This window comes from Acipenser ruthenus, unplaced genomic scaffold, assembly GCF_902713425.1.
Source record: "Acipenser ruthenus unplaced genomic scaffold, fAciRut3.2 maternal haplotype, whole genome shotgun sequence".
NCBI classification, from domain to species: Eukaryota; Metazoa; Chordata; class Actinopteri; order Acipenseriformes; family Acipenseridae; genus Acipenser; species Acipenser ruthenus.
The window spans coordinates 32,501-57,327 of NW_026708112.1; the positions used below are offsets into that span (position 1 = coordinate 32,501).

At 51.1% G+C, this 24,827-nt stretch overlaps 1 protein-coding gene across 2 annotated transcripts in view; it reads left to right on the plus strand.

Moving 5' to 3' along the window:
- Window positions 1-24,433, plus strand: part of LOC131729634 (caspase recruitment domain-containing protein 10-like) — a 32,135-nt gene extending 7,702 nt beyond the window's left edge. Inside the window, exons 2-23 of one of the 2 annotated variants that reach the window (XR_009323581.1) lie at window positions 1,249-1,470; window positions 2,178-2,315; window positions 2,650-2,975; window positions 3,807-3,974; window positions 4,392-4,529; window positions 4,710-4,835; window positions 5,645-5,806; window positions 8,242-8,346; window positions 9,919-9,946; window positions 10,422-10,459; window positions 11,308-11,423; window positions 12,947-12,987; window positions 13,262-13,424; window positions 13,516-13,690; window positions 14,304-14,418; window positions 15,931-16,165; window positions 17,127-17,193; window positions 17,916-18,018; window positions 18,939-19,097; window positions 21,291-21,391; window positions 22,097-22,274; window positions 24,205-24,338. Coding sequence is in view for 1 of the 2 variants with exons in the window: in XM_059019845.1 (XP_058875828.1) it covers window positions 1,249-1,470; window positions 2,178-2,315; window positions 2,650-2,975; window positions 3,807-3,974; window positions 4,392-4,529; window positions 4,710-4,835; window positions 5,645-5,806; window positions 8,242-8,346; window positions 9,919-9,946; window positions 10,422-10,459; window positions 11,308-11,423; window positions 12,947-12,987; window positions 13,262-13,424; window positions 13,516-13,690; window positions 14,304-14,418; window positions 15,931-16,165; window positions 17,127-17,193; window positions 17,916-18,018; window positions 18,939-19,097; window positions 21,291-21,391; window positions 22,159-22,274; window positions 24,205-24,433 (3,071 nt within the window). In the remaining variant the exon portion in view is untranslated. Of the gene's footprint in view, window positions 1-1,248; window positions 1,471-2,177; window positions 2,316-2,649; window positions 2,976-3,806; window positions 3,975-4,391; window positions 4,530-4,709; window positions 4,836-5,644; window positions 5,807-8,241; window positions 8,347-9,918; window positions 9,947-10,421; window positions 10,460-11,307; window positions 11,424-12,946; window positions 12,988-13,261; window positions 13,425-13,515; window positions 13,691-14,303; window positions 14,419-15,930; window positions 16,166-17,126; window positions 17,194-17,915; window positions 18,019-18,938; window positions 19,098-21,290; window positions 21,392-22,096; window positions 22,275-24,204 lie in introns of both variants that reach the window. The other variant, XM_059019845.1, reaches the window with a different exon arrangement.
- The last annotated feature ends 394 nt before the right edge of the window (window positions 24,434-24,827 follow it).

Here is a 24,827-nt window from a genome sequence, read left to right on the forward strand (position 1 = left end):
GAGATAGTCGCCTGAAAAGCTTCCTGTGGTCTCGCGCGTTTCAAAGTAAACAAGCTGTTTACTTCAAATTACTTTAAAATAAATAAATAAATAAATAAATAAGAAAGAAAGGTTTCTCGTCAAAGCTCTTATTTGTATGTTTCGGTCGAGTGACTTCGAAAAATGATGAGTCTGAGCCAAGCGGTTGGTTTTATTTTCTGTAACCGCCGGCGGCGATGCAATCCGGCATTTCTGTTTGTGTTTTTATCCGTGTCGAGACTCGTTGATACCCGCGTCTGTCGCTGGGAAGTCGAGAGAACTATTTGTAAAAAAAAAACCCAAACATAAATACCTTAAATAGGAAAAAAAAACACTCAGTGAATCACAGCTGTGAGCACGCCATGATGATGAGACATCAACGAGTTATTTAATAGTAACATATTAACAACCAAAGACAACACTGACTGCCAGACACCTAATTCTGAACCTCTGGTCCCATTCTACCAGCCCCATTGTAGCTGCCCTATACTTGTGCTACCATTGCCCCTCAGTGTAATACAGAGCCATTGCAGTGCCGCTGTCTGTCTGTCTGCCATTGAAGATCATTGAGGGTATAGTTAGCACACTGTGGTCCCATTCTACCAGCCTCACCCCATTGTAGCTGCCCTATACTTGTGCTACCATTGCCCCTCAGTGTAATACAGAGCCATTGCAGTGCCGCTGTCTGTCTGTCTGCCATTGAAGATCATTGAGGGTATAGTGAGCACACTGTGGTCCCATTCTACCAGCCTCACCCCATTGTAGCTGCCCTATACTTGTGCTACCATTGCCCCTCAGTGTAATACAGAGCCATTGCAGTGCCGCTGTCTGTCTGTCTGCCATTGAAGATCATTGAGGGTATAGTTAGCACACTGTGGTCCCATTCTACCAGCCTCACCCCATTGTAGCTGCCCTATACTTGTGCTATCATTGCCCCTCAGTGTAATATTATTATTATTATTATTTATTTCTTAGCAGACGCCCTTATCCAGGGCGACTTACAATTGTTACAAGATATCACATTATTTTTTACATACAATTACCCATTTATACAGTTGGGTTTTTACTGGAGCAATCTAGGTAAAGTACCTTGCTCAAGGGTACAGCAGCAGTGTCCCCCACCTGGGATTGAACCCACGACCCTCCGGTCAAGAGTCCAGAGCCTTAACCACTACTCCACACTGCTGCCCACTGTAGATAATTGTTAACCCTCCCCTCCTCTCCTCTCAGATTTGACTTCGGGGATGCAGGGGGGCTTCGGCGACCCCCCCTCGGACTCTGAGAAGGAGGACGAGCTCTGGGAGAAGGTGGACAGCGTCCGGCACAAACTGACCCGGATCCTGAATCCGGCCAAGCTGACCCCTTACCTGAGACAGTGCAAAGCGATCGACGAGCAGGATGAGGAGGAGGTGCTGAACTCCCTGCAGCTGCCTCTCCGAATCAACAGGGCTGGTGAGAGACCCATAGGGAAGCATTGTGAAGCACAGAGAGGTGTGGTAAAGCATAGGGAAGCATTGTAAAGCACAGAGAGGTGTGGTAAAGCATAGGGAAGCATTGTGAAGCACAGAGAGGTCTGGTAAAGCATAGGGAAGCATTGTAAAGCACAGAGAGGTCTGGAAAAGCATAGGGAAGCATTGTGAAGCACAGAGAGGTGTGGTAAAGCATAGGGAAGCATTGTGAAGCACAGAGAGGTCTGGTAAAGCATAGGGAAGCATTGTAAAGCACAGAGAGGTCTGGAAAAGCATAGGGAAGCATTGTAAAGCACAGAGAGGTCTGGTAAAGCATAGGGAAGCATTGTGAAGCACAGAGAGGTCTGGTAAAGCATAGGGAAGCATTGTAAAGCACAGAGAGGTCTGGTAAAGCATAGGGAAGCATTGTAAAGCACAGAGAGGTCTGGTAAAGCATAGGGAAGCATTGTAAAGCACAGAGAGGTCTGGTAAAGCATAGGGAAGCATTGTAAAGCACAGAGAGGTCTGGTAAAGCATAGGGAAGCATTGTAAAGCACAGAGAGGTCTGGTAAAGCACAGGGAAGCATTGTAAAGCACATAGAGGTCTGGTAATTAATACAGAACCTTTGTCTGTCTGTCATATCTCACTGATTGTCTCTGTCTCTCTCTGTGCGTGTGTGTGTGTGTGTGTGTGGTGTGTGTGTGTTGCAGGTCGCCTCGTTGATATTCTTCGTCAGAAAGGACGTCGGGGTTATGACGCCTTCATGGAGTCCCTGGAATTCTATCACCCCGATTTCTACACCAACCTGACTGGGAGAGAACCCACCCAGCGCTGCTCCATCATACTGGGTGAGCTGGGAGCAAACTGGGAGAGGGAGGGGCCACACTGCTTCCCTCCCAGTCCCTCCTCAGCTCCGCTAGAGCCACACTGCTTCCCTCCCAGTCCCTCTTCAGCTCCGCTAGAGCCACACTGCTTCCCTACCAGTCCCTCCTCAGCTCCGCTAGAGCCACACTGCTTCCCTCCCAGTCCCTCCTCAGCTCCGCTAGAGCCACACTGCTTCCCTCCCAGTCCCTCCTCAGCTCCGCTAGAGCCACACTGCTTCCCTCCCAGTCCCTCCTCAGCTCCGCTAGAGCCACACTGCTTCCCTCCCAGCCCCTCATGTTCTCTCTCTCTCTCTCTCAGATGAGGAGGGTCCTGAGGGCCTCACTCAGTTTCTGCTGGTGGAAGTGAAGAAGCTGAGGGAGCAGCTGAAGGAGAGCCGGCTGGCTGAGCGGAGGCTGTCTCAACGCTGCCGTGCGGTGGACGAGGAGAGGCGGTGCGGCGAGGAGAGGCTCCGGCTGCTCCGGGAGGAGAGGTCCCGGCTGGACAGGCTGACCGCAGACTGGGAGTCCAGCGCCCTGGAGCTGAGCCGGGCCAAGGAGCACAACTACACACTGGCGCTGAAATACAGCCAGGCCCTGGAGGAGAAGGGGGAGGCCATGAGCAGAGCCAGGGAGCTGCAGTTACAGGTGAGGGGAGAGGGGGGGAGGGGAGAGGGGAGAGGAGAGAGGGGGAGAGGGGAGAGGAGAGAGGGGAAGTTTGGGGCTCTAGTGCATTCCTCAGCGTGATTGAAACTAAACTGAGTCCAGCAGACCAGCTCTAGTTTGGGGCTCTAGTGCCTTCATCAGCGTGATTGAAACTAAACTGAGTCCAGCAGACCAGCTCTAGTTTGGGGCTCTAGTGCCTTCATCAGCGTGATTGAAACTAAACTGAGTCCAGCAGACCAGCTCTAGTTTGGGGCTCTAGTGCCTTCATCAGCGTGATTGAAACTAAACTGAGTCCAGCAGACCAGCTCTAGTTTGGGGCTCTAGTGCCTTCATCAGCGTGATTGAAACTAAACTGAGTCCAGCAGACCAGCTCTAGTTTGGGGCTCTAGTGCCTTCATCAGCGTGATTGAAACTAAACTGAGTCCAGCAGACCAGCTCTAGTTTGGGGCTCTAGTGCCTTCATCAGCGTGATTGAAACTAAACTGAGTCCAGCAGACCAGCTCTAGTTTGGGGCTCTAGTGCCTTCATCAGCGTGATTGAAACTAAACTGAGTCCAGCAGACCAGCTCTAGTTTGGGGCTCTAGTGCCTTCATCAGCGTGATTGAAACTAAACTGAGTCCAGCAGACCAGCTCTAGTTTGGGGCTCTAGTGCCTTCATCAGCGTGACTGAAACTAAACTGAGTCCAGCAGACCAGCTCTAGTTTGGGGCTCTAGTGCCTTCATCAGCGTGATTGAAACTAAACTGAGTCCAGCAGACCAGCTCTAGTTTGGGTTCTAGTGCCTTCATTGGATGTTTCTCTCTGTGTGTGACAGGTGGACCTGCTCAAGAACAAGCTTCTCTCATTGGAGGAGGAGGTGAGCCCCGCCCCCCCTCTGAGGCTGGACTCTGATAGGCTGAGCCGGAGTGACAGCGTCACCCAGCTGCTGGAGGAGAACAGACACCTGAAAGACAAACTGACTGAGCTGCAGAGCGCGATACAGGTCTGTCTCTCTGTCTGTCTGTGTCAGTGTCTGTCTGTCTGTGTCTGTCTGTCTGTCTGTCTTTGTGTGTGTGTATGTGTGTCTGTCTTATGATATTACATTGCAGTTCAAATGCAGAGATGGGAATCAGACTCCTGCTGCACAGCAGTGTGATCCAGTCCTGGTTTCACTAGGAGTTTAATAATCAGACACACCTGAGCTTGTTAGCTAGACACACTGGGGGCTGATCAAGCTGGGAGCAGTAAAACCTGGACTGGATCACACTGCTGTGCAATAGGAGTCTGATTCCCAGCCCTGGTGTGTGTGTGTGTGTGCGTGCGTGCATGCGTGTGTGTGTGTGTGTGTGTGTGTGTGTGTGTGCGCGTGTGCAGTGCTGTAACAGTGTGTGTGTGTGTCCCTCTCTTGTGTGTGTCTCAGAGGGGCACCGGAAATCCGATCCTGCTGGAGATTCTGCACCAGGACCATAGAGAGGCTCTGGAGCACAGGAACGACCTCTGCAATACCATCAACAGACTGCAGGGGGAGCTGATGGCAGTCGAGAGCCACCGGGACAAGGTAACCTAGCAACCCCCCCCCCCCCCCCCCCGCATTGCAGGCAAGCGAATATACCTGGACCCTGCAGTGCATACTGTGACAACAAAAAACGTGTTCATTATTATTATTATTATTATTATTATTATTATTATGATTATTATTATACACCCCTAATTGCTGTGCTGTGTTCTCCTCTCCCAGCTCCTCACTCACTCTGAGAAACTCGAAGCTCAGATCCAGGCTCTGCAGAGAGACTGTGCGATTGAGAGGAAGAGAAACATCTCCTACCAGACTCAACTGCAGGAGATACAGAGAGAGACATACCAGGTACAGGGAGAAGCCTCGTGCATGGAGCGACAAACGTTTCCACAAGAAGTCTCTCTCAGTGTCTTCAGTGTAAATTCAATGGTAAACGTTTCCACTAGAAGTCTCTCTCAGCGTCTTCAGTGTAAATTCAATGGCAAACGTTTCCACTAGAAGTCTCTCTCAGCGTCTTCAGTGTAAATTCAATGGCAAACGTTTCCACTAGAAGTCTCTCTCAGCGTCTTCAGTGTAAATTCAATGGCAAACGTTTCCACTAGAAGTCTCTCTCAGCGTCTTCAGTGTAAATTCAATGGCAAACGTTTCCACTAGAAGTCTTTCTCAGCGTCTTCAGTGTAAATTCAATGGCAAACGTTTCCACTAGAAGTCTCTCTCAGCGTCTTCAGTGTAAATTCAATGGCAAACGTTTCCACTAGAAGTCTTTCTCAGCGTCTTCAGTGTAAATTCAATGGCAAACGTTTCCACTAGAAGTCTCTCTCAGTGTCTTCAGTGTAAATTCAATGGTAAACGTTTCCACTAGAAGTCTTTCTCAGCGTCTTCTGTGTAAATTCAATGGCAAACGTTTCCACTAGAAGTCTTTCTCAGCGTCTTCAGTGTAAATTCAATGGCAAACGTTTCCACTAGAAGTCTCTCTCAGCGTCTTCAGTGTAAATTCAATGGCAAACGTTTCCACTAGAAGTCTTTCTCAGCGTCTTCAGTGTAAATTCAATGGCAAACGTTTCCACTAGAAGTCTCTCTCATGTTCCTCAGTGTAGTCTGGTTGACCTCTCTCTCCCCCCCCCCCTTCTCTCTCTCTCTCTCTCTCTCTCTCTCAGGCCCTGCGCAGTCGGGACACGTTGCAGCTGCAGTACACAGAGTGCATGCTGGGTAAGAACGACCTTCGGAAAGTCATCGAGGAGCTCCGGGACGCCAACGGTGAACTGGAGAGAAAACTGCTGAGAGCAGAGAGTGCAGCGAAACGGAGCTGTCTGGACTGTGTGAGTACTGAGAGATACACTGAGAGATACACTGAGATACACTGAGAGATACACTGAGACACACTGAGAGATACACTGAGAGATACACTGAGATACACTGAGAGGTACACTGAGAGATACACTGAGAGATACACTGTGAGATACACTGAGAGGTACACTGAGAGATACACTGAGATACACTGAGAGATACACTGAGACACACTGAGAGATACACTGAGAGGTACACTGAGAGGTACACTGAGAGATACACTGAGATACACACTGAGAGATACACTGAGATACACTGAGAGATACACTGAGAGGTACACTGTCAGATACATTGAGAGGTACACTGAGAGATACACTGAGATACACTGAGAAATACACTGAGACACACTGAGAGATACACTGAGAGGTACACTGAGAGGTACACTGAGAGATACACTGAGATACACTGAGAGATACACTGAGACACACTGAGAGATACACTGAGAGGTACACTGAGAGGTACACTGAGAGATACACTGAGAGATACACTGAGAGATACACTGAGAGGTACACTTTGCGATACACTGAGAGATACACTGAGAGATACACTGAGAGGTACACTGAGAGGTACACTTTGCAATACACTGAGAGATACACTGAGAGATACACTGAGAGGTACACTGAGATACACTGAGAGATACACTGAGAGGTACACTGAGAGGTACACTGAGAGATACACTGAGAGATACACTGAGATACACTGAGAGATACACTGAGAGGTACACTTTGCGATACACTGAGAGATACACTGAGAGATACACTGAGAGGTACACTGAGAGGTACACTTTGCAATACACTGAGAGATACACTGAGAGATACACTGAGAGGTACACTGAGATACACTGAGAGATACACTGAGATCTACACTGACACACTGAGAGATACACTGAGAGACATACTGAGATATACACTGAGACACACTGAGGGACACAGAGAGACACATACACTAAGAGACACACACTGAGACACGCGCACACACACACACACACACACACTGAGGGACACATACTTTCACACTTTGCCATAGCAACAGAAGTAAGAATCCTGTGTCCCCTGTGGTCACGTGACCCTCTCCCTGTGTTTGAGTCCCCTGTCTCTCCTGTGTTTCAGAGTCCGCTGTCTCTCCCTGTGTTTCAGAGTCCGCTGTCTCTCCTGTGTTTCAGAGTCCGCTGTCTCTCCTGTGTTTCAGAGTCCGCTCTCTCTCCTGTGTTTCAGAGTCCCCTGTCTCTCCCTGTGTTTCAGAGTCCGCTGTCTCTCTCCTGTGTTTCAGAGTCCGCTGTCTCTCCTGTGTTTCAGAGTCCGCTGTCTCTCCCTGTGTTTCAGAGTCCGCTGTCTCTCCCTGTGTTTCAGAGTCCGCTGTCTCTCCTGTGTTTCAGAGTCCGCTCTCTCTCCTGTGTTTCAGAGTCCGCTGTCTCTCCTGTGTTTCAGAGTCCCCTGTCTCTCCCTGTGTTTCAGAGTCCGCTGTCTCTCCTGTGTATCAGAGTCCGCTGTCTCTCCTGTGTTTCAGAGTCCGCTGTCTCTCCCTGTGTTTCAGAGTCCGCTGTCTCTCTCCTGTGTTTCAGAGTCCGCTCTCTCTCCTGTGTTTCAGAGTCCGCTGTCTCTCCTGTGTATCAGAGTCCGCTGTCTCTCCTGTGTTTCAGAGTCCGCTGTCTCTCCCTGTGTTTCAGAGTCCGCTGTCTCTCTCCTGTGTTTCAGAGTCCGCTCTCTCTCCTGTGTTTCAGAGTCCCCTGTCTCTCCTGTGTTTCAGAGTCCGCTGTCTCTCTCCTGTGTTTCAGAGTCCGCTCTCTCTCCTGTGTTTCAGAGTCCGCTCTCTCTCCTGTGTTTCAGAGTCCGCTCTCTCTCCTGTGTTTCAGAGTCCCCTGTCTCTCCTGTGTTTCAGAGTCCGCTGTCTCTCCTGTGTTTCAGAGTCCGCTGTCTCTCCTGTGTTTCAGAGTCTGCTGTCTCTCCCTGTGTTTCAGAGTCCGCTGTCTCTCCTGTGTATCAGAGTCCGCTGTCTCTCCCTGTGTTTCAGAGTCCGCTGTCTCTCCCTGTGTTTCAGAGTCCGCTGTCTCTCTCCTGTGTTTCAGAGTCCGCTCTCTCTCCTGTGTTTCAGAGTCCGCTGTCTCTCCTGTGTTTCAGAGTCCGCTCTCTCTCCTGTGTTTCAGAGTCCGCTGTCTCTCCTGTGTTTCAGAGTCCGCTGTCTCTCCTGTGTTTCAGAGTCCGCTCTCTCTCCTGTGTTTCAGAGTCCGCTGTCTCTCCCTGTGTTTCAGAGTCCGCTGTCTCTCCCTGTGTTTCAGAGTCCGCTGTCTCTCCTGTGTTTCAGAGTCCGCTGTCTCTCCTGTGTTTCAGAGTCCGCTGTCTCTCCTGTGTTTCAGAGTCCGCTGTCTCTCCTGTGTTTCAGAGTCCGCTGTCTTTCTCCTGTGTTTCAGAGTCCGCTGTCTCTCCTGTGTGACGGCCCCTGCAGTGAGCTGTGCTGCTCTCTCTATGAGGAGAGGCTGTCAGTACCGGAGGAGACCAGATGGGGGAGCAGCAAGGTGAGAGAGACAGCATCCCAATCTGAGTTCAGCACACTGAGAGACACACTGATACACACTGATACACACACATTGAGACACACTGAGATACACACTGAGAGACACACACTGAGATGCACACTGAGGCACACTGAGAGACACACTGAGATGCACACTGAGGCACACTGATACACACTGAGAGACACACTGAGATGCACACTGAGGCACACTGATACACACTGAGATACACACTGAGATACACACACTGAGATACACACTGAGACACACTGAGATACACACTGAGATACACACTGAGAGACACACTGATACACTGAGATACACACTGAGATACACACTGAGACACACTGAGATACACACTGAGATACACTGAGAGACACACTGATACACTGACGGACACACTGAGATACACTGAGATACACACTGAGATACACACTGAGAGACACACTGATACACTGAGAGACACACTGAGATACACACTGAGATACACACTGAGAGACACACTGATACACTGAGAGACACAATGAGATACACTGAGATACACACTGAGGCACACTGAGATACACACTGAGACACTGAGAGACACACTGAGGCACACTGATACACACACATTGAGACACACTGAGATACACACTGAGATACTGAGAAACACACTGATACACAGATTGAGACACATTGAGACACACTGAGGCACACTGATACACACACATTGAGACACACTGAGATACTGAGAAACACTGATACACAGATTGAGACACATTGAGACACATTGAGGCACACTGAGACACACTGAGACACACACCGAGAGACACACTGAGAGACACACTGAGATGCACACTGAGATGCACACTGATACACTGAGAGACACACTGATGCACAGATTGAGACACACTGAGACACATTGAGGCACACTGAGACACACTGAGGCAAACTGAGATACACACTGAGAAACACACTGAGAGACACACTGAGATGCACACTGAGAGACACTGAGATACACACACAGACACACACTGAGAGACACACTGAGAGACACTGAGATACACACACTGAGAGACACACTGAGAGACACTGAGATACAAACACAGAAACACACTGAGAAACACACTGAGAGACACACTGAGATGCACACTGAGAGACACTGAGATACACACTGAGAAACACACTGAGACACTGAGAGACACACTGAGGCACACTGATACACACTGATACACAGATTGAGACACATTGAGACACACTGAGGCACACTGATACACACACATTGAGACACACTGAGATACACACTGAGATACTGAGAAACACACTGATACACAGATTGAGACACATTGAGGCACACTGATACACTGAGAGACACTGAGATACACACACAGACACACACTGAGAGACACACTGAGAGACACTGAGATACAAACACAGACACACACAGACACACACTGAGAGACACACTGAGAGACACTGAGATACAAACACAGACACACACTGAGAGACACACTGAGAGACACACTGAGATACGCACTGAGAGACCCTTATGATGCAGTCGGGTCGTGTTTACATTTTTGTAAATTTTGTTTTCAGGCTCTTCCAAAACTCCAATACTCGGACGGTAAGTTCTGAACTCAGATATGAATATATTTATAATAGCAAATGCAGGACAGCCTCTTTACGATGGATTTTCTGTCCCATTTTCAATAAAAAATATATATTGATTATAGGGCAGCAGTGTGGAGTAGTGGTCAGGGCTCTGGACTCTTGACTGGAGGGTCGTGGGTTCAATCCCAGGTGGGGGACACTGCTGCTGTACCCTTGAGCAAGGTACTTTACCTAGATTGCTCCAGTAAAAACCCAACTGTATAAATGGGGAATTGTATGTAAAAATAATGTGATATCTTGTAAGAATTGTAAGTCGCCCTGGATAAGGGCGTCTGCTAAGAAATAAATAATAATAATAATAATAATAATAATAATAATAATAATATTTGAATGCCTGAAAGGGTTCATTTTGTCCACGCTGTTTATTTTAAGGAGGTGTCTGTCTCTCTCTCTCTCTCGTGTTAAATCGAGTGTTTCTGTTTGTCTAGGATCCTGTGCAAATTCAGAGGAGTTTCTGTCTGTAACAGTAAGAACGAATAACACGTTTCTAACACAATTCTATAGGAGATTTACTGTACCTAGAATATCAGGACTGTGACATGATTTAAAAGAACATAATTTCAGATCTTTTATCATTTAACATCGTGATGTAATCAAAAGAAACTACAAAATGATATCACAAAAAAAAAGACTTTAATCACAGTCCAGTCGTATTTCATGTGAGATTTCTGAAATGTCACTTTTTTTTTTCAATGTCAGTTTTTCTGTTCAGTATCTGGAAAACTACAAAGCGCTGGGTGTGGAATTCAATATGTTAACAAGGGAACATTATTCAGCAGCTTTCATTGGACTCTATGAAGCTGAGGGAGTTCATTCTATATAGAGAGGGTGGAATTCAATATGTTAACAAGAGAACATTATTCAGCAGCTTTCATTGGACTCTATGAAGCTGAGGGAGTTCATTCTATATAGAGGGGGTGGAATTCAATATGTTAACAAGGGAACATTATTCAGCAGCTTTCATTGGACTCTATGAAGCTGAGGGAGTTCATTCTATATAGAGGGGGTGGAATTCAATATGTTAACAAGGGAACATTATTCAGCAGCTTTCATTGGACTCTATGAAGCTGAATCAGTTCATTCTATATAGAGGGTGATGCTGCTAAACTTTTGCCCACAGCTGTACATGATGTATCGTAACAGAGGCCTGTATCGCTTGTGATACGAGACCACAGCATAAAGAACTACAGCTCCCAGCATGCCTCACCATTTCCGCGGGTGCAGAGGCATGCTGGGAGCCGTAGTCCTAGCCAGCAAGTTCATTCTACAGACCAGGTAAGAGATACTGAATTGATTTTATTGAATGTGTTTTAGGAAACTGAGGACAGCGAGAAAGACATCAACCGATTATCAATATTCCCGTTTCCTCCTTGCGCCGGATCAATTCTGCGCAGAAACCAGGAACACGACCTGCTGTTATCCGAGGCAAGGTAAGGATATCCATACGTCTGGGAATAACATTTTCAGGGGTCCCCGAGGGTCTCCCCTGGTAAAGGCACGGCCGCGTGGTGCGCAGGGGGGGAGTCGCACAGTCAGAGGAGCGCAGGGGTACCTCAGGGTCTCCCCTGGTAAAGGCACGGCCGCGTGGGGTGCAGGGGGGGAGTCACACAGTCAGGGGACCGCAGGGGTCCCCGAGGGTCTCCCCTGGTAAAGGCACGGCCGCGTGGTGCGCAGGGGGGGAGTCGCACAGTCAGAGGAGCGCAGGGGTACCTCAGGGTCTCCCCTGGTAAAGGCACGGCCGCGTGGGGTGCAGGGGGGGAGTCGCACAGTCAGGGGAGCGCAGGGGTCCCCGAGGGTCTCCCCTGGTAAAGGCACAGCCGCGTGGGGTGCAGGGGGGGAGTCGCACAGTCAGGGGAGCGCAGGGGTCCCCGAGGGTCTCCCCTGGTAAAGGCAGGGCCGCGTGGGGTGCAGGGGGGGAGTCACACAGTCAGGAGAGCGCAGGGGTCCCCGAGGGTCTCCCCTGGTAAAGGCACGGCCGCGTGGTGCGCAGGGGGGAGTCACAGTCAGGGGAGCGCAGGGGTCCCCGAGGGTCTCCCCTGGTAAAGGCACGACCGCGTGGTGCGCAGGGGGGAGTCACACAGTCAGGGGAGCGCAGGGGTCCCCGAGGGTCTCCCCTGGTAAAGGCACGGCCGCGTGGGGTGCAGGGGGGAGTCACACAGTCAGGGGAGCGCAGGGGTCCCCGAGGGTCTCCCCTGGTAAAGGCACGGCCGCGTGGGGTGCAGGGGGGGAGTCACACAGTCGGGAGCGCAGGGGTCCCCGAGGGTCTCCCCCTGGTAAAGGCATGGCCGTGTGGTGCGCAGGGGGGAGTCACACAGTCAGGGGAGCGCAGGGGTCCCCGAGGGTCTCCCCTGGTAAAGGCACGGCCGCGTGGGGTGCAGGGGGGAGTCGCACAGTCAGGGGAGCCCAGGGGTCCCCGAGGGTCTCCCCTGGTAAAGGCACGGCCGCGTGGGGTGCAGGGGGGAGTCGCACAGTCAGGGGAGCCCAGGGGTCCCCGAGGGTCTCCCCTGGTAAAGGCACGGCCGCGTGGGGTGCAGGGGGGGAGTCACACAGTCAGGGGAGCGCAGGGGTCCCCGAGGGTCTCCCCTGGTAAAGGCACGGCCGCGTGGGGTGCAGGGGGGAGTCACAGTCAGGGGAACGCAGGGGTCCCCGAGGGTCTCCCCTGGTAAAGGCACGGCCGCGTGGGGTGCAGGGGGGAGTCACAGTCAGGGGAGCGCAGGGGTCCCCGAGGGTCTCCCCTGGTAAAGGCACGGCCGCGTGGGGTGCAGGGGGGAGTCACAGTCAGGGGAGCGCAGGGGTCCCCGAGGGTCTCCCCTGGTAAAGGCACGGCCGCGTGGGGTGCAGGGGGGAGTCACAGTCAGGGGAGCGCAGGGGTCCCCGAGGGTCTCCCCTGGTAAAGGCAGGGTCTAAATTGGGGAGAAAAGCAGGTGCATTAACATTTATTTTTCTCTTCCAGGTTCGAATTTGATTCTTGGGGAAGTGACGATAATCTAACAGGTAGAACATAATATTTTTTTTATTTTTACAAACTCAGTGTGATTTTCATGTTCCGCCCTCTCTACAGTTTCAGTCGTTCCGGTAGTTTCTGTTTTCCTCTGATGTCGCGTTCTGATCATTTTTAAAATCTGCCTTTACCCGCCTTTGAGAAGCTCCTCTGGAGAATCCTAACAGCCAGACACCCCCAGCAGCCTGGTTTGACATCACTGACATGTTTTCCCTTCCCATAATTCCCGGTGCATGTCCACTCTCTCCTCTCTCCTCTCGCTCTCAGGGCCTGGTCACACGGACTCGCCTCTCTCCATGTCCTGGAGCTCTTTCGGGTCGCAGATCTTCCCTTCGGATTTGATTACGATCCCGAAGGCTCCTTGCACCCCAAATCTGAGCACCCCGAATCTCAGCACCCCAACCGTGAGCACCCCAGACCTCTTCCGATGGTAAATGCGCACCATCGCAAAACCGTTTCGTTTTGTGTTTTGGTTGAATCGGTTTTACGCACCTTTCTCTCCCTCTGTGTTTCTCTCCCAGTCCTGTTGCTCCGCCCACAACGGATCCAGGCCCCGCCCCCCTGTTGCAGAAAGGGAGTCTGGCCGCTGACATCACCATCGTCGGGGGCAACCGCACAGGGGTGTTTGTGAGCGGGGTGAAGGAGGGTTCGAGAGCGGAGCAGTGCGGCCTGAAAGAAGGGTGTCAGCTGCTGGAGGTGAGGAGTGGGGCTAAAACCTCCGCCCCTTTAAGACTTGGACACTTCTGTTAGTGAGAAGACAGGGGTCAGGGGGTCGACTGGACAGATTCACTGCTATATATGAGAATCAAAAAATAACAATATGTCTCTCTCTCCCTCTCCCCCTCTCTACCCTCTCCCTCTACCCTCTCCTGCTCTCCCTCCCTGTCCCTCCCCTCTCCCTGTCCCTGTCCCTCTCCCCCCTCCCTCTCTCCCTCTCCCCTCTCCCTCTCTCCCTCTCCCTCTACCTCTCTCCTTCTCTGTCTCCCTCCCCTCCCCCTCTCTCTCATCTCTCTCCCTCCCATCTCCCTTTCTCTCTCCTCTCTCCCTCTCCCTCTCTCCTCTCTCTCCTCCCCTCTCTCCCTCTACCTCTCTCCCCCTCCCCTCTCTCCCTCTCCTCTCTCCGTCTCTCCCCCCCTCCCCTCTCTCTCTCTCCCTCCCCTCTCCCCTCTCCCCTCTCCCTCTCCCTCCCTTCTCCCCTCTCTCTCCCTCTACCTCTCTCCCCCTCTCTCCTCTCTCCGTCTCTCCCCTCCCCTCTTTCTCCTCTCTCTCTCCCCTCTCCCCTCTCTCTCTCTCTCTCTCTCTCTCTAAGCTGTTGATGGGTGGAGAGAGTTTGAAGTTGGATTCTTGCACTAAAGAAGTCGCTCACTTCAGCCTGCAGGGGTGGACGGAGCCCTCCGCCCTGAAATTCAAACACAACAATGAAGGTAAGAGAGCACAGACCAGCCCTTTCTCAGCGTCTTCAGTGTCAATTCAACGGCAAACGTTTCCACTAGAAGTCTCTCTCAGTGTCTTCAGTGTAAATTCAATGGCAAACGTTTCCACTAGAAGTCTCTCTCAGCGTCTTCAGTGTAAATTCAATGGCAAACGTTTCCGCTAGAAGTCTCTCTCAGCGTCTTCAGTGTAAATTCAACAGCAAACGTTTCCACTAGAAGTCTCTCTCAGCGTCTTCAGTGTAAATTCAACAGCAAACGTTTCCACTAGAAGTCTTTCTCACTGTCTTCAGTGTAAATTCAATGGCAAACGTTTCCACTAGAAGTCTCTCTCAGCGTCTTCAGTGTGAATTCAATGGCAAACGTTTCCGCTAGAAGTCTCTCTCAGCGTCTTCAGTGTAAATTCAACAGCAAACGTTTCCACTAGAAGTCTTTCTCACTGTCTTCAGTGTAAATTCAATGGCAAACGTTTCCACTAGAAGTCTCTCTCAGCGTCTTCAGTGTGAATTCAATGGCAAACGTTTCCACTAGAAGTCTCTCTCTGCGTCTTCAGTGTAAATTCAATGGCAAACGTTTCCACTAGAAGTCTCTCTCAGCGTCTTCAGTGTAAATTCAACGGCAAACGTTTCCACTAGAAGTCTCTCTCAGTGTCTTCAGTGTAAATTCAATGGCAAACGTTTCCACTAGAAGTCTTTCTCAGCATCTTCAGTGTAAATTCAGTGGCAAACGTTTCCACTAGAAGTCTTTCTCAGCGTCTTCAGTGTAAATTCAGTGGCAAACGTTTCCACTAGAAGTCTTTCTCAGCGTCTTCAGTGTCAATTCAATGGCAAACGTTTCCACTAGAAGTCTTTCTCAGCGTCTTCAGTGTAAATTCAATGGCAAACGTTTCCACTAGAAGTCTCTCTCAGCGTCTTCAGTGTAAATTCAACGGCAAACGTTTCCACTAGAAGTCTCTCTCAGTGTCTTCAGTGTAAATTCAATGGCAAACGTTTCCACTAGAAGTCTTTCTCAGCATCTTCAGTGTAAATTCAGTGGCAAACGTTTCCACTAGAAGTCTTTCTCAGCGTCTTCAGTGTAAATTCAGTGGCAAACGTTTCCACTAGAAGTCTTTCTCAGCGTCTTCAGTGTCAATTCAATGGCAAACGTTTCCACTAGAAGTCTTTCTCAGCGTCTTCAGTGTAAATTCAATGGCAAACGTTTCCACTAGAAGTCTCTCTCAGCGTCTTCAGTGTAAATTCAATGGCAAACGTTTCCACTAGAAGTCTCTCTCAGCGTCTTCAGTGTAAATTCAATGGCAAACGTTTCCACTAGAAGTCTCTCTCAGCGTCTTCAGTGTAAATTCAACGGCAAACGTTTCCACTAGAAGTCTTTCTCAGCGTCTTCAGTGTCAATTCAATGGCAAACGTTTCCACTAGAAGTCTTTCTCAGCGTCTTCAGTGTGAATTCAATGGCAAACGTTTCCACTAGAAGTCTCTCTCAGCGTCTTCAGTGTAAATTCACATTCAGGTTACAGGGAGCTGTGTCAGGACCTGCAGAGCAGAGGCAATGCGGACTCCTTCTATGTGAGGGTCAATCTGGACATTAGGGGGCGCTCCGACTGCCACTCCATGGAGGTGCGCTGCGATGACATCATTCACGTGGTGGACACGGTCTACCAGGGCCGGTACCAGTGGTTCTGTAGCAGAGTGGACCCGACCTCAAAGAGCAGTCTGGATAGCGGTACTGTACCAAACTATACCAGGTAACAATCTTTGTGAAGATCCTGATAGTTTCTACAGGGAGGGGAATCAGACTCCCGCTGCACAGCAGTGTGATCCAGTCCTGGTTTCACTAGGAGTTTAATAATAAGACACACCTGAGCTTGTTAGCTAGACACACTGGGGGCTGATCAAGCTGGTAGCAGTAAAACCTGGACTGGATCACACTGCTGTGCGATAGGAGTCTGATTCCCAGCCCTGATCTCTCTGTCTAAATATCCCACAGTTCCCAGCAATATCCTGTAGCTCTCTTCACTATAAAATCAGCTACAAACCTCCTTCAACCAAAGTCTATCTACAGGGCTGGGAATCAGACTCCCGCTGCACAGCAGTGTGATCCAGTCCTGGTTTCACTAGGAGCTTAATAATAAGACACACCTGAGCTTGTTAGCTAGACACACTGGGGGCTGATCAAGCTGGTAGCAGTAAAACCTGGACTGGATCACACTGCTGTGCAATAGGAGCCTGATTCCCAGCCCTGAAGGGTTTTGCATTCAGAGCCCTAACCGTCAGAATTCAGACAAAACAATGCATTTAAAATAGCTGTTAAAATAAAGGGGAATTTCATTGGCCTGCTGTCTAAAAGGGGAGTGGCCGACACTCGTGCTCGTAATTGCCTTTAAGAAGTATTTATTGACCGGCAGGCATTAAATCAATGCAATTGTTAGTTAACCTTTTGTTGATTTTCAAAATCAGAAAAGCTGTCCTCCCCTCACCTTTACAACCAGGCTATTTATTTATTTTTTCTTTCAACTTCCGCGGATATTTTCCACCTTTTTTTTTTTTTTGCCGCCGTGGCGAGATCATAAAGGTGAGGGAAGGACGGATTTGCTTCAGACTGCCGTGCGATGGGAGTCTTGTTCAGAGATGGAAACGATGTGAAAAGGTGTTTTCTTTCTTTCTTTCTTTCTTTCTTTCTTTCTTTCTTTCTCTTCTCCTCTCTAGAGCTCAGCAGCTGTTTTTGGTCCGGCTTCGTACGTTAGCTCTGGAGAGAAAAGATTTGAAAAACAAGGTGAGTAAAAAAGAATACTTTATAGAGACACCGTGCTGGGTAGCTGCTGTAGTTCTGTACAGGATTTTATATTGTATTTTCAATATGCTTTACCAGACCTCTCTGTGCTTCACAATGCTTCCCTATGCTTTACCAGACCTCTCTGTGCTTTACAATGCTTCCCTATGCTTTACCAGACCTCTCTGTGCTTCACAATGCTTCCCTATGCTTTACCAGACCTCTCTGTGCTTTACAATGTTTCCCTATGCTTTACCAGACCTCTCTGTGCTTTACAATGCTTCCCTATGCTTTACCAGACCTCTCTGTGATTTACAATGCTTCCCTATGCTTTACCAGACCTCTCTGTGCTTTACAATGCTTCCCTATGCTTTACCACACCTCTCTGTGCTTTACAATGCTTCCCTATGCTTTACCAGACCTCTCTGTGCTTTACAATGCTTCCCTATGCTTTACCATACCTCTCTGTGCTTTACAATGCTTCCCTATGCTTTACCAGACCTCTCTGTGCTTTACAATGCTTCCCTATGCTTTACCAGACCTCTCTGTGCTTTACAATGCTTCCCTATGCTTTACCAGACCTCTCTGTGCTTTACAATGCTTCCCTATGCTTTACCAGACCTCTCTGTGCTTTACAATGCTTCCCTATGTGTCTCACCATTCTGTATTACACTATGCTGTGGTTCTGGGTTTTCCTCACTGATTTCTCTCTCTCTCTTCCACAGCTGGTGAAGAAGTCTACTGAGCGCGTGCGGCTGGTGAAGGCGGTCCCTCCCAGCTGTCGCAGTTTAGGCTCCTCCCCTCGCCTGGTCTACACCCTCAGTCCCCGTGAGTCAAAGTTTCATTGCAGTTAATATTGTTATGTTCCTGCCCCATTGCTCACTGAACCCTGTGAATTGACCATTTACAGTGTTTTTTGCAATGCTTCCCTATGCTTTACCAGACCTCTCTGTGCTTTACAGTGCTTCCCTATGCTTTACTACACCTCTCTGTGCTTTACAATGCTTCCCTATGCTTTACCAGACCTCTCTGTGCTTTACAATGCTTCCCTATGCTTTACCAGACCTCTCTGTGCTTTACAATGCTTCCCTATGCTTTATCACACTGTGCTGTATCAGACTGTTCTGTATCACACTGCTGTATCACACTGCTGTGTCACACTGTGCTGTATCACACTGCTGTATCACACTGCTGTATCACACTGTGCTGTATCACACTGCTGTATTACACTGTGCTGTGTCACACTGTGCTGTATAACACTGCTGTATCACACTGCTGTACACACTGTGCTGTGTCACACTGCTGTATCACACTGTGCTGTATCACACTGTGCTGTATCACACTGCTGTATTACACTGTGCTGTATCACACTGCTGTATCACACTGCTGTATTACACTGTGCTGTATCACACTGTGCTGTGTCACACTGCTGTATCACACTGTGCTGTATCACACTGTGCTGTGTCACACTGTGCTGTATCACACTGCTGTATCACACTGTGCTGTATCACACTGTGCTGTGTCACACTGTGCTGTATCACACTGCTGTATCACACTGCTGTATTACACTGTGCTGTATCACACTGCTGTATCACACTGTGCTGTATTACACTGTGCTGTATCACACTGTGCTGTATCACACCGTGCTGTGTCACACTGTGCTGAATCTCACTGTGTTGTATCACACTGTGCTTGTCCTATGGGACTCTTCTCTCAGTGTGTTAAGTTGTGCTGTGTCTCTGTCTCAGGTCATGAGGACAGTCTGTCCCCTTACAGCCTGGTCCAGCCCGTCCCGGTCCAGTCCAAGCGGCCGGTCATCTTCTCTCCCTACCTGCTGTCCCGAGGGCTGATCGAGAGGCTGCTACAGCCCGCCAGCTCGGGACTCGAGTTCAACACCTGTCACCCAGGTACCAGAAAGAGCGAGAGAGAGAGGGAGAAAGTGTGAGAGAGGGAGAGAGAGTGTGAGTGAGAGAGGGAGAGAGGGAGTGAGTGTGAGAGGGAGAGAGGGAGTGAGTGTGAGAGAGTGTGAGAGGGGGAGAGAGGGAGTGTGACTGGGAGAGAGGGAGTGAGTGAGAGTGTGAGAGAGAGTGTGTGAGAGGGAGTGAGAGTGTGAGTGAGAGAGGGAGAGAGGGAGTGAGTGTGAGAGAGTGTGAGAGGGGGAGAGAGTGGGAGAGAGGGAGTGAGAGTGAGAGGGAGAGAGTGTGAGAGAGTGTGAGAGAGAGTGTGAGAGAGGGAGTGAGTGTGAGGGAGAGGGTGAGAGTGTCAGTGTCAGAGATGGAGTGAGCGTGTGTGTATGTCTTTGTATGTGTGTCTGTTTGTCTGTCAGTGTGTGTGTCTCTCTGTGTTTCAGTGTGTGTCTCCGTGTGTGTGTCTCGGTGTCTCTCTGTGTCTCGGTGTGTGTGTGTCTCGGTGTGTGTCTCAGTGTGTGTGTCTCGGTGTCTCTCTGTGTCTCAGTGTGTGTCTCGGTGTGTGTGTCTCAGTGTGTGCCTCAGTGTGTGTGTCTCGGTGTCTCTCTGTGTCTCAGTGTGTGTGTGTCTCGGTGTGTGTGTGTCTCAGTGTGTGTCTCTCTGTGTCTCAGTGTGTGTGTGTCTCGGTGTGTGTGTGTCTCAGTGTGTGTGTGTCTCAGTGTGTGTCTCTGTGTCTCGGTGTGTGTGTGTCTCGGTGTGTGTCTCTGTGTCTCGGTGTGTGTGTCTCGGTGTGTGTCTCGGTGTGTGTGTGTCTCTCTGTGTCTCGGTGTGTGTGTCTCGGTGTGTGTGTGTCTCGGTGTGTGTCTCTCTGTGTCTCAGTGTGTGTGTGTCTCGGTGTGTGTCTCTCTGTGTCTCGGTGTGTGTGTGTCTCGGTGTGTGTGTGTCTCTCTGTGTCTCGGTGTGTGTGTGTCTCGGTGTGTGTCTCTCTGTGTCTCGGTGTGTGTGTGTCTCGGTGTGTGTCTCTCTGTGTCTCGGTGTGTGTGTGTCTCGGTGTGTGTGTGTCTCGGTGTGTGTCTCTCTGTGTCTCGGTGTGTGTGTGTCTCGGTGTGTGTCTCTCTGTGTCTCAGTGTGTGTGTGTCTCGGTGTGTGTCTCTCTGTGTCTCGGTGTGTGTGTGTCTCGGTGTGTGTCTCTCTGTGTCTCGGTGTGTGTGTGTCTCGGTGTGTGTCTCTCTGTGTCTCAGTGTGTGTGTGTCTCGGTGTGTGTCTCTCTGTGTCTCGGTGTGTGTGTGTCTCGGTGTGTGTCTCTCTGTGTCTCGGTGTGTGTGTGTCTCGGTGTGTGTGTGTCTCGGTGTGTGTCTCTCTGTGTCTCGGTGTGTGTGTGTCTCGGTGTGTGTCTCTCTGTGTCTCGGTGTGTGTGTGTCTCGGTGTGTGTCTCTCTGTGTCTCAGTGTGTGTGTGTCTCGGTGTGTGTCTCTCTGTGTCTCAGTGTGTGTGTGTCTCGGTGTGTGTCTCTCTGTGTCTCAGTGTGTGTGTGTCTCGGTGTGTGTCTCTCTGTGTCTCAGTGTGTGTGTGTCTCGGTGTGTGTCTCTCTGTGTCTCAGTGTGTGTGTGTCTCGGTGTGTCTCTCTGTGTCTCAGTGTCTCTCTGTGTCTCAGTGTGTGTGTGTCTCGGTGTGTGTCTCTCTGTGTCTCAGTGTGTGTGTGTCTCGGTGTGTGTCTCTCTGTGTCTCAGTGTGTGTGTGTCTCGGTGTGTGTCTCTCTGTGTCTCGGTGTGTGTGTGTCTCGGTGTGTGTGTGTCTCTCTGTGTCTCAGTGTGTGTGTGTCTCGGTGTGTGTCTCTCTGTGTCTCAGTGTGTGTGTGTCTCGGTGTGTGTCTCTCTGTGTCTCAGTGTGTGTGTGTCTCGGTGTGTCTCTCTGTGTCTCAGTGTCTCTCTGTGTCTCAGTGTGTGTGTGTCTCGGTGTGTGTCTCTCTGTGTCTCAGTGTGTGTGTGTCTCGGTGTGTGTCTCTCTGTGTCTCAGTGTGTGTGTGTCTCGGTGTGTGTCTCTCTGTGTCTCGGTGTGTGTGTGTCTCGGTGTGTGTGTGTCTCTCTGTGTCTCAGTGTGTGTGTGTCTCGGTGTGTGTCTCTCTGTGTCTCAGTGTGTGTGTGTCTCGGTGTGTGTCTCTCTGTGTCTCAGTGGTTGTCGTGTCTCGTTGCAGAGCCGCTCTCTGAAGCCGATCAGAGGGACTCCAGAGTCTTCCCGTTGGGAGCGTCGGATCAGGGAATCAGACTGGAGTCCATTCAGGAAGTCATGAGCCAGGTATCCCATCCAGCACTGCCAGAACTCAACACAGCGACCCACAAACACTGGAGCGAACTGCAAGTCTCTCTGAGTCTCCACAGTCAATTCAGTGGCAAATGTTTCCACTAGAAGTCTTTCTCAGCGCCTTCAGTGTAAATTCAATAGCAAACGTTTCCACTAGAAGTCTTTCTCAGCGCCTTCAGTGTAAATTCAATAGCAAACGTTTCCACTAGAAGTCTCTCTCAGCGTCTTCAGTGTAAATTCAATGGCAAACGTTTCTACTAGAAGTCTTTCTCAGCGCCTTCAGTGTAAATTCAATAGCAAACGTTTCCACTAGAAGTCTCTCTCAGCGTCTTCAGTGTAAATTCAATGACAAACGTTTCTACTAGAAGTCTTTCTCAGCGCCTTCAGTGTAAATTCAATAGCAAACGTTTCCACTAGAAGTCTCTCTCAGCGTCTTCAGTGTAAATTCAATGGCAAACGTTTCTACTAGAAGTCTTTCTCAGCGCCTTCAGTGTAAATTCAATAGCAAACGTTTCCACTAGAAGTCTTTCTCAGCGTCTTCAGTGTAAATTCAATGGCAAACGTTTCCTCTAGAAGTCTTTCTCAGCGCCTTCAGTGTAAATTCAATAGCAAACGTTTCCACTAGAAGTCTCTCTCTGTGTCTTCAGTGTAAATTCAATGGCAAACGTTTCCACTAGAAGTCTCTCTCTGTGTCTTCAGTGTCATGCTGACAGTGTGGAGCCCCTGGCTGTGCTGAAGTGTTTTTGCTGCTCTGTGTTCAGGGGCAGCACTGTCTGCTGGAGCTCAGCATCCGCTGTGTGGAGCCTCTGATCCGAAACCACATCTACCCCCTCGTGATCCACATCCCTCCCAGAGAGAGGAGCATTAGGAGACTCAGGTACCCCACACCCAAACCCACACACCAACCCCAACCCCAACCCACACCCCAACCCCAACCCCAACCCACACCCCAACCCAACCACAACCCAAACCCACACACCAACCCCAACACACACCCCAACCCCAACCTACACATTAACCCCAACCCACACACCAACCCCAACCCCAACCCCCACACCAACCCACACCCCAACCCCAACCCAAACCCACACACCAACCCCAACCCACACCCCAACCCCAACCCAAACCCACACACCAACCCCAACCCCAACCCACACACCAACCCCAACCCCAACTAACACCCCAACCCCAACCCACACCCCAACCCCAACCCACACACTAACCCCAACCCACACACCAACCCCAACCCACACCCCAACCCAACCACAACCCAAACCCACACACCAACCCCAACACACACCCCAACCCACACATTAACCCCAACCCACACACCAACCCCAACCCCAACCCAAACCCACACACCAACCCCAACCCACACATTAACCCCAACCCACACACCAACCCCAACCCCAACCCACACCCCAACCCCAACCCACACACCAACCCCAACCCCAACCCACACACCAACCCCAACCCCAACACACACCCCAACCCCAACCCCAACACACACCCCAACCCACACACCAACCCCAACCCACACACCAACCCCAACCCACACACCAACCCCAACCTACACACCAACCCCAACCCACACACCAACCCCAACCCACACCCCAACCCACACACCAACCCCAACCCACACACCAACCCCAACCCCAACCCACACCCCAACCCAACCCCAACCCACACACCAACCCCAACCCCAACCCACAACCCAACCCCAACCCACACACCAACACCAACCCCAACCCCAACCCACACCCCAACCCACACACCAACCCCAACCCCAACCCACACCCCAACCCAACCCCAACCCACACACCAACCCCAACCCCAACCCACACACCAACCCCAACCCACACACCAACCCCAACCCACAACCCAACCCCAACACACACACCAACCCCAACCCCAACCCACACACCAACCCCAACCCCAACCCACACACCAACCCCAACCCCAACCCCAACCCACACACCAACCCCAACCCACACACCAACCCCAACCCCAACCCACACACCAACCCCAACCCCAACCCCAACCCACACACCAACCCCAACCCCAACCCACACACCAACCCCAATCCACACACCAACCCCAACCCCAACCCACACCCCAATCCCAACCACAACCCCAACCCACACACCAACCCCAACCCACACCCCAACCCCAACCCACACACCAACCCCAACCCCAACCCAAACCCAACCCCAACACACACACCAACCCCAACCCCAACCAACACACCAACCCCAACCTCAACCCACACACCAACCCCAACCCCAACCCCAACCCACACACCAACACCAACCCACACCCCAACCCCAACCCACACACCAACCCCAACCCCAACCCAAACCCAACCCCAACCCCAACACACACACCAACCCCAACCCCAACCCCAACCCACACACCAACACCAACCCACACCCCAACCCCAACCCACATACCAACCCCAACCCAACCCCAACCCCAACCCAACCCCAACCCACACACCAACCCCAACCCCAACCCACACACCAACCCCAACCCCAACCCCAACCCACACACCAACCCCAACCCCAACCCCAACCCACACACCAACACCAACCCACACCCCAACCCCAACCCCAACCCACACACCAACCCCAACCCCAACCCCAACCCCAACCCACACACCAACACCAACCCACACCCCAACCCCAACCCACATACCAACCCCAACCTCAACCCCAACCCCAACCCAACCCCAACACAAACCCCAACCCACACACCAACCCCAACCCCAACCCACACACCTGTTCTGATTCTCTCTCGTCTCCTCACAGGAAGCTGCTGCGCGGGCCCCACTGCCCAGACGAGGAGGCTGGGATCCTGTCGCTGTGCCGGGCCGAAGAGCAGCTGCTGGAGAGCCTGCCCCTGCGCTACTCCAGCCTGGGGACTGAGGCCTGGTCCAGCGCGGATGAGCTGACCAGAGCCGTGAGGGAGCGCATACTGAGAGACCAGAGAGACAGCGTGGTGTGGGTGGAGAGCGAGGAGAGGAGAGGAGGGGACTGAGAGGAGAGAGGAGAGGAGAGAGAGAACGTGGTGTGGGTGGAGAGCGAGGAGAGGAGAGGAGGAGGGGACTGAGAGAGGAGAGGAGAGAGAGAGCGTGGTGTGGGTGGAGAGCAAGGAGAGGAGAGGAGGAGGGGACTGAGAGAGGAGAGGAGAGAGAGAGCGTGGTGTGGGTGGAGAGCAAGGAGAGGAGAGGAGGAGGGGACTGAGATAGGAGAGAGGACTGAGAGGAGGGTAGGGGACTGAGAGGAGAGGAGAGAGGACTGAGAGAGAGGAGAGGAGGGGACAGAGGAGAGGAGAGAGACAGCGTGGTGTGGGTGGAGAGCAAGGAGAGGAGAGGAGGAGGGGACTGAGAGAGGAGAGGAGAGAGAGAGCGTGGTGTGGGTGGAGAGCAAGG